General features: G+C 47.1%; 1 protein-coding gene across 1 annotated transcript; it reads left to right on the top strand.

The window, feature by feature from the left end:
- The first annotated feature begins 1,865 nt into the window (after positions 1-1,865).
- On the top strand, positions 1,866-9,460 carry LOC8053154 (oxysterol-binding protein-related protein 9-like). The gene is made up of 9 exons (XM_040208625.1): positions 1,866-2,017; positions 2,107-2,169; positions 3,675-3,753; positions 3,831-3,916; positions 4,007-4,105; positions 5,281-5,355; positions 5,414-5,464; positions 9,247-9,343; positions 9,444-9,460. The coding sequence occupies exons 1-9, from the start codon at positions 1,919-1,921 to the stop codon at positions 9,458-9,460; spliced, it is 666 nt and encodes a 221-aa protein (XP_040064559.1). The 5' UTR covers positions 1,866-1,918.

Raw genomic sequence — 9,460 nt, 5'->3', positions numbered from 1 at the left:
GGACTATCCATGCTTCTCATGTGTATGTGTCTCCGTAGATTGCAGCGATTGACTCACTCAGGTGCTTTGCAAAAAATTAGACGCTCTGGATTTTTTTTTTAATGTACACTATTGATGAGCGCGTGCTCACAGCGAACTCTTACAACATGTTTGCCTCGTGTAATTCACACCGTCAACGTTCATGTTCTTGACAGGCGATATGCATGAGCTCGTTCTGCAGATGCGTGGTGCAGCAGAGGGCCCAAGCACGACAGCCAGTAAATAGCCCCAATAAATTGTTTTTTTTTATGGAAGAAAAAAGCATCTATATGTCGGGTTTTTTTTTATCACTCGAATAGTATTTATCTTTTCGTAATTTAGATATAAGGTATTTAAAACCAAACCTGCGATTTTTTTCAAGACCAGATACTGGTAGTCGCTTAGGATCGTTATCCATTAGACGAGATATTACTACCCAGATCTACGAGACGTCAAATATAGAATCAAACGTTAAAAAGGCTAAGGTGGGGTCCTTACGTCCAGTCCAAGAGGAGTGAAGAAGTCCATGGTTGTTGTAGGCCTTTAAAGTCCCCCCGGTCTCCCTGTTCTTCCTCTTTCTTTTTCTTGTTTTTATTTTGACCACTCTTCACAGCCAAGAAAACACGAAGTCGAATAAATAAATCCTTGAATTACTGGCATCAATAACAGCGCAATAACTGCACCCCCCCCCCCCCCCCCCCCCCCCGTGACTGACAATAACCAAAATTCATAAATCCGTAATTTTATTATTATTTTTTTTTTAATTTCCACTGCGGGATTTTCAACTTGAAAGTCAGGAGAAAGGAAGAGAAAATGAAAACAAAAAGGAAAATACCCATTTTACCAGTGCACTCACTTATTGTCCCCGTAATATAGTAGCACCAGAATGCCATCCCCACCTTTCTGTTTTCTGTTTACATAAAAGAAAAACGGCGCAAGAGTTGCTGTCCTTGAGCTACTGGCGCATCCTTGGGTATGGTAGCCTAAAGTATCTAGATTCTGGGAAAGTAGCGCTCAGGTTTCCATATAAACGCCATTCTGGTTCATAGAATGAACAATATCTTCTTCGCCACTCCATTTCTAGTGAGCCGATCTAAATTCTCTGGTGACGGGTAGCTTTATAAAGACGCTTCGTGCATACCGAGAAAATCGGCTTACACACCGGCGAAACAAGCGCACATCTTCGTACCGCCATCTCATGCGGCGTCGGTGCTTTTGGAGACAATGAAAAACAATTTTCTTTTGTCTTGAAATACGTAAAAAGAGCAATATCATTGTAAGAAATATACGGAGAGAAGCACGATTTATAAGTTGATTACACGTACAGTGCCAAAGACGCTCATTTTAGCCGAGGAACGCTTTCAGTACGATGATGCTCCATAGCGATCTTGGCGCGATTGGTTCAGAACGACCCTTTCGGAGTTTCGAAGATTTGGGTGGACCGAAATGGCGATTGCCATGGCCACTGAGACCGATCAGCTAATCACCTTGCGTGATTTTGTCGTCTGTATGTTTGTCGTCTGTATGTATGTGTATGTCTGTACGTCTGTATGGCAGGAAGGGAAGGCAATGGAGCTACTTCCTCAGAATCCAGTGACACTATCTTGGGCTAACCCACCCACTTTGCCACACGACCTCCTCTATAGAGGTCATGGCCCACCATACCTATAGAGTCTAGAGGAAGTCGCGGCCCACAATTCCAAAGGACATCCAACTGATTTCCTTGTAATAAGTGTACTGGCGTGCACAATACAGTCACGTGCGAGCTTACGACCGACAGTGACGCTGCGATCGCCGCCATAGTCCACCAGCCCACGTCTCTTCAGGGACGTGGGCGTCCGGAGGCCGCCTTCCTGTCCAGGCAACCACCGGCGGACTGGCCACCCGTCAGGGCCAAAGCATGGAGGGTCCGCTCAGCGTGTGGACCAACGGCATAACCGGCTGGCATTACTGCTGGGTGATCTTGGACGAGAGGATGGGTATGCTGTTCCGCTTCAAGGTAAGCCTATTTGCCCTGCGGCGTCGTCGGTTGACGGGATGCATCCCATTAGGCCGCGGCTGATTCCTATCTCCGTGTGGGTCGTACAGTCTCACTCGCAGAGACGTCGCCGGCTGGGATTCCTGGCAAGGTTCAGCGGCATCAGCTTGCTGGCAAGTATGGTTTGCAGTGTGTGGGGTGGTTTCATTGACATGATTCCATCCACCTGTCAGAGCACCATGCTTGTGGTCGTCGTTCCTACTTGTTCTCGCCGAGAAAAACAGTAGGCGTTGCGAATTGTGTGCTACAAATGGCACGCGATCAGCAGCAAAGTCACAACTGCGCACCGCTGCCACTGTGGAGTGTAACGTCAGTGGAAGCCATAAATAGAGGAATATTCACTGGCGGTCATAGCTTTATCCATGACTGCTGAGCGCGTGCCGACGGCGAGCTTCCGCAGTTCTTTCGCAACGTGCAATCCGCACCATCCAGACTGCCGGTCTTAGCAGGCTATTATTGTGAGGTGGTTCTCAGCATGCGCTCAAAACATCGCCCTCAAATATGGTCCAGTGAATAGTCGCGTGGTTTCATCTGGCGTCTCATTTGCACGAGAACGTGTGCATATCAAGTGCTTTATTGCTCGCGCCAGCACCTTTCACATTGATGTCAATACGGAAGCTTGGGCTAGTTGATGATTCATCTTGAGGTTACAGCGCTGTAACCTCAAGACACGTTGTTGTACTGTATGCTAAAAGTGGAATTCGCGGCGAGAAGTTTGGGTATCGCCCAGAATGGAGGATCCACAACCCAGAGTGAGGATGCTTCAACTTCCTTCGCTGGTGCAAGCACGTGCAATGCCAAGCTTCTATGCACTGTGGAAATTCATAACCGCGTGAGTAGCACGTGCTCTACCCTTAAGAAAACAGAAGCGCCCATAGCGAGCTTCTCACCGCGAATAGAGTACAGCGCGTGCAGAAGGCGAGCTTTCTCGGAATCAATTTCACACCATCAGCTCTAAGTGCAGGTTGGCGTCTTCGTGTCTATAAATAAAAATTCACAGGATCTCTTATGTTATCTCTAAGATGACTTGAAGGAGAAAGCCCAAGCGCCGATGCAAACGTGATAGCGAACCTCCGAAGACAGCATGCTCTCTGAAGACCCACTTTTGGCGCCGTTTCATTGCTACCATTTGCTTTGGTACTTTCCGTGTCGCCGACGTGTTTTCGCTCAAGGACTTTGAAGACCAATTGAATGATTAGACATACAGAACTTTCCCCTTAAAATGATTCTTCTCTCTAATGCGCAGCGCGAGAGAGATGTTGGAGGTGTCATCGAGCTGACGCTTAACAAACGTGCGGGCTGACGTATAAAAACATCTTTGCATGGCGATTTATAACCTGCGGTATAGCTTTTCCTTCTGTTTATTTAACAGATGCTTTGATGGTTACCACTTTCACAAAAGGATAATAAGCTAATGCTCTCTATAACTGTCAGCTGCAAAATTACACTTATCACCTTCCTAGAACGGCGAGTTTCGTGTAGCAAAAAAAAAATAAAAAAAAATAAAGGGTCACGTTTCGCACGTAAACTTACTAACGTACACAGTCTACCTCGAAACGGGTTCTGTTGGTCACCCGTGCCTTTCATGAGCTCATCACGAGGCGCTATCGCTGAACAGGGTGCCATAGTAACAAAGGATCCCGAAGAAAAGTGCGGCTTCTCCATCATCTCGGAAGGCAAAGAGTACCTCTTTCAAGGTAAGCACCGGGTTGGCCAACCCTTAACTCTGTCCAGGCCCGAGTCGGTCGAGGTCTATGATAGAATTCCCCGGCAGCTTCCAGTAAGCGAGAACGCGACATTTGGGTGGCCCAACTCGAGGAAGCTGTGCTCCGCCAAATGGTCGGCCGCCGAGCCTATCACGTGAGCACTGCTGCTCGGGTAATACGGGATTAAGCATGGATAGTTATTTCATCGAGTATAATATATTCGTGCTGGTGCTTCTGTTCGCAGATCTGGGACAGGCGTTACATAGGTCCCACACTGGCGCTGGTCAGCGCCAAATTGCAGGACGCTGGTCTGTTGTACGAGCAGCTGGCCTGTGGTATTCGGGTGAGGACCGGCGATATACAGCGCTCTATTTGGGTCAATACATCAACCCACGAAACTTATGTTTAACGACTCGTAAACTCTGGCCACCAGAGTGGCTGATTTGGGCTGATAGCGGAGTTGTTAACCTATGGCTGCGACTGAAGGGTTTCAAGTATTCACAGGCATGCCCGTCATATATAAGAAACACCTTGAAGGGCATCGAGGTGTAATGTACGCTATTCTGAAGTATAAATATATTCTATACTCCGTTTCACCTTACGTCCGGACGCAGCGGACGCTACGAGCTATTCTAGCCAATCCCGTTCTGTGCACGTAGCCTGTGATACGCTTTCCGCGCGTTGCTGTGCCCCCCCTCCAAGCTCACGTGACACGCACACGACCTTGGATTGTCTACAATGGCTCGTAGCAGCCGCTGCGCTCGGACATAAGGTGAGACGGAGTATAGTAGTCTCAAGATTCTGTAAGATAGCTGGAAGAAACGACAATACAAAACTCCTGAAACCCTTTAGAGCAGAAGGGTACGTACTTGGGCTAGTCGGTGATCCATATTTCCGAGGGTAAAAACCCTCTGAAATAAGTTGTTTCAAAGGTCGCAACAAAGGTTTCCGAGGGTGAAAACCCGCAGAAGCCTTTGTTGCAAGTAGCGCTCTGTGTTGTTCGTTTCTTTTACTTGTCCGGCTTTTTTTAGCGCTTTTACCCTTTAAAGCAGGGCTGCACAACTCAAAAATGACGCGGGCAAAAAAAAAAAAAAAGAAAAAAAGGTTTATTGAGAACTACGCAGGCTTTTAATAACTGGCAGACAGGTTTTCAATATCTGGCATCATCGCACTGGTCGCCGTCTTGAGCACATCTCGCAGTGTCATGTCCGCGTGCCGCACAGAAAGTGCCCGCGCGCCGGATGCGGCCCGCGAGCCGCTTGTTGTGCACCCCTGCTTTAAAGTGTTGCAAACTCCTCTTCTACCATATACCGTAGGCTTAGACAACATATTCCAACGTTCTTAGCCCCTTCACTGGGACTCTGTTGTGTAGAGTATCACTGAACGTACTTACACCTTGGGGCTGCAGTACTAATCCCATTCAACTCTCCGTTGATTGTGAAGTCGATTTCTGGCTGTAACCGACCGACCTGTAACAAAGACCGCGAGAACCTCAACAGCTTGACTGCGGGGGTTCAGGAATTGGAAACCTCGTGGAACACGGATGATTCCGGCCAGAGGGCGCGACGGTCGGTTCTTCTGCGAGAGCTGCTGGTCAGTAGACTCCGCAGTGGCTCCCGCACGCCTCTCTGTCCAAGGGTTCTTCACGTAGGCGTTCCTGTCGACCGCCCGGGCAGCCATGACACTACTTGAACAGCTCAAGGTATGCGGTTTAGTTCTGATATAGAATTATTGTATTTAAATACAAAAAAAGAAGAAAAAACTATGCAAATCTCGAAAAAAAAAAGTTGCTTCTATTTTTAAGTTTTTTCTGCCTTTGCTGCGAGTAGCCGCTCGTAGATACATCCACAGTCGTACTGAATTCGCGCTCGCTGTCTTAGGGCCTCTCTTATGAGGCAAGACGGCCTCTATGGTTGCAAATTTGCAATTCGGCACTGCCACATACTTGACTGGAAGCTCCACTGGGTGGTAGAGAACAGCGCCCCCGCGTGGTCGTAGGAGGTGTCTACTGTACTCGGGGACAGCTCCATGCGACTATTCGGTCTAAGGTACGGGACCGCATGCTTGAGAGCCCGTTTGGTTCACCTTACTCAATCTCTTCACAATCTGCTTGAGGAGCCAACCCCTTCTGCTTTCTGCTTCTTGGCGCAGATGTCGACTGCTTCAAAACGGGTTCTCTTTGAGCTTTCTTGGATGCAGGCAATAGTTTTTTTGAAGACACTGTGGACACGGCTCTAGGGACTAGGTTCTATAATGCGGTACCCCGACACATAAACCTCCGGTTTCGAATGTCCGCTGCATACAACCGTAGATGGGAGTCTATCAATCACAACAAGGTTCTCATTTAGTATCCTCGTCTTCCATGCAGTGTTTCGAGGTTCATCGTCGCTGAAAAACACGTGAGACGTCTTCCGTGATGTCGATTTGTTGTTCGGGCACACACCGCTAAAACACTGGAACGCGCGAGACAGAACCCATTGAGCGGCCTGTAGTGTAAAACAGCAAGAATATTTACCCCCCATTCACACTGGAAGCGGATCCGCGTTCGCGAAGCGGTTGCGAAAGCGGTTGTATAAAGATCCAGTGCAATTGCACGCGCATTTGATGTCATCGTGTGCGCGTGCAATTGTACTGAATCCTTATACAAGAGCGTTCGCAACCGCTTTGCGAACGCGGATCCGCTTCCAGTGTGAATGAGCCCTTAGAGTGCCTTCATACACACGCGCGCTTCTGCTTGAGTGGTGACATCTCAGCCATTTTTTCGCCCCATCGTTTTTTTATGCATTTTGAAGTGCGCGCAATCCGGTGTCACTCAGCTCGAGCGCGTAGCTTTGGCTAATTCATAGACGCCATTTTACCACCAAAGTCATGCACCGAGTGCGCCAGAGCGTGACGTGCTGGCACACTAAGGGTAACATGAATGTCTTCACCCTGAGACATGACAGATATGTAGGTACCCTGCGAATAGTTGGGTAGTAGCGCCCCCACGCTAAATTGTGCGCATGCTTTTTCCTGCGACGGAAAAGGCCGTATAAAAAAGAAACACTCAAATCTAGACCGGCTGTGACACTACAGTTAATACATCAAAGTAACACAGCGTTGCCACCGCTTGTTCAGAATTTGTAAAACGTTTTCTCAGGTTCCATATAACCCAATACTAACACCGTCTCAACAGTCACATCAGCCTCGCGTTGACACCCATGACTTCCTCATGCATTCACTGGCGGCCATAGCTCTGTGCACGAATGCTCAGCACGTGCTGATGTTAAGCTTCCACAGTTCTTTTGCAACGTGCATTCCACGCCATTAAGATTGCCGGTCTTATCAACCTATAATTGTCAGATCGTTTTGAGCATGCGCTCTAAACAGAGCCCTTAAATATGGCGTACAGTGAATACTCCCTATATGGGGTTTTAACACGACCTTAATGCGTCATTTCGTTGCACGATCTCAGTGTGACGTGACTTTGAAGTTTCTATGTACTACGTATTCAGGGGCTCTGGAAGTATACCTGATGTGTGGGGCCGACGTCTAGGGGCTCATGTCGCATTTAGTAGCTCACTTCTATTTCTATCTCTCTCTCTCTCTCTCTCTCTCTCTCTCTCTATATATATATATATATATATATATATATATATATATATATATATATATATATACACAAAAATCGTGCGGGCGCCTTACCGCAACCGCGACTTGTGTAAATATACTGCTCCACGAGGGGTAACTTTAGTGCGCTACTACTCTTCTCACGCGCTCAAAGTCTTTCTGAAAATGACTGATTTAGTGGTTTTCGATAACGCTCAGCCACTTTATAATTGGAATCATATGTCTATTTCCACTAATTAAAAAGTTGATTAACACATTTTAATTAATTAGCTGGTTAATCAGTACGTTTTTGGCAATTCCTGACATCTGCCATGGCTGGTATAGTTTGTTCCCGAAGAGAGTTTTTTTTCTTTCAAACGCCCTAATTATTCGGATTTTTGAAAGTCTTCGTAAAAACACCCGGTATATGGAGGAAGGAGTAGTGGATCTTCAACATCCAATAGCCTGAGGGGTGGTGGGAGAGCTTTGAGTGTGGGGTCATGCCCCCACTGGTTTGGTACCTGTGGGGGCGACGGCCCCATTGCCCCCTCGCTGCCAGAGCCCCTGTACGCATCTAAGTTTCATGTGAACCCTTGGAGTGCTCGCATCCGGCATGCGCCAGCCAGATCATGATGACAAAACGGCAGACAAAATTTCGTTAGTGAATGTATATTGAGTGCCAAGCGTCAGAGGGAGTACTCCATCGCCATCAACATCAACGTGCGTTGATGCATGGTGAGCTGTTACTAACAGCGTGCGCTCATCAGATTGCTATCGCACTGTCAAAGCTACTGCTTCCGCCAATGGCGTTCTTCCCGCAGCTTCTGCAGGTGTAAACACATGAATGTTTGTTTAGTCACTGTTTCCTAGGGATCATTTGACTACTCTCTCGTCGCATAGAAAGCAAAGCTCAGCTCACACAAAAAATAGTCGCTGTACCAGCAGTGGCCTTCTACTGGCAAAACGCTAACAAATTAACGGTTTCATAGATTATGCAGTATTTTCTAAGTAATTTTGTGTGGCACTAAAAGCGCATTTCGCAGTGTCCAAGTTTGTAGCGCCAAATACATATTGAGCTTTTTTTTTCCCCGAGATTTTAGGGGCGGAGCTACAGATGTTACGTTGCAACAGTTGATACTTAAAAAAAAAGGGAGACTAGAAGCAGGAAAACAAACTTCTTCCAGTACACGGAGAAGTACGCTGAAGTCAGATTTTTGTACAGTCTCGACTTCACGCCCACATTCTTGGCTGAGCTTCTACGAAAGTAATTCTTCCTTTTTTTTCCCCCGTAGCTCTGGTGACAATTGAGAGTAGTGAATATGATAGCGTTGACATATACAAACGTTAAAAATGTCCTCTTTCATCAATTAAGCACGTCACAATATAGATGGTGCAGGCGTCAACATTTAATGCGATCTGGGCAGTGCTTGGTTGCGACGGCAATGCTAGAAAAGCGTAAGATTGTTGCCTCGAACATCGCTTGTTCTCTGCAAGCGCGAGCGCACAGCAGCAGGCACGGTAAAAGCATGAGTTTAGTGAATGTTTGACTAAATTACTTATAATACGTAAGCTTCGAAAACTTTATTTTTGTTCCTTTTTTTTCCTATGCAATGAGTGGCATGTGGGATCGCCCTGAATTCGCACGCTCCCTGTATTCGGCCTGTGTCTAGGTACTGCATTTTATGTTCCGACAATCCTTCGCCACTTTCGAGTTAGATATCGGTTAGTCATAAAATTTTGGCACTTTATTCATGCCGCTAGGGCTACATTTGGGCGGATAACGAGCGTTCAGTAATGCATATTTTAGCTTTGACAAAAAAAAAAAGTAATTTGTTTTTGGGACAGTCTGTATATATTAGCGGTGGTTGTTGACGGGACTGGTCACTGGCACCACAGGAAATGATCCTGCCTGACTTGGTGGCCCAGCTGAACACACTGCCACCGCGGAAAAAGGCCGCCACAATGCTCAGTCTACTGAGATCACAAGCCGTAGGTGAGTGGGACATTCTCCCGCATTCGCATCAGTAACCAGTTTAAAGGGTTGCTCTCAAGGTGTGCTAACATGTCACCTTGTTATGTTTTCGTCTTTTCAGCGTGCCCAGCTAGCTAG

This window comes from Ixodes scapularis, unplaced genomic scaffold, assembly GCF_016920785.2.
Source record: "Ixodes scapularis isolate PalLabHiFi unplaced genomic scaffold, ASM1692078v2 PGA_scaffold2__306_contigs__length_199485367, whole genome shotgun sequence".
In the NCBI taxonomy this organism is placed as follows: Eukaryota; Metazoa; Arthropoda; class Arachnida; order Ixodida; family Ixodidae; genus Ixodes; species Ixodes scapularis.
The sequence above is the reverse complement of the archived record's forward strand: the minus strand, read 5'-3'. Positions and strand labels throughout refer to the sequence as shown.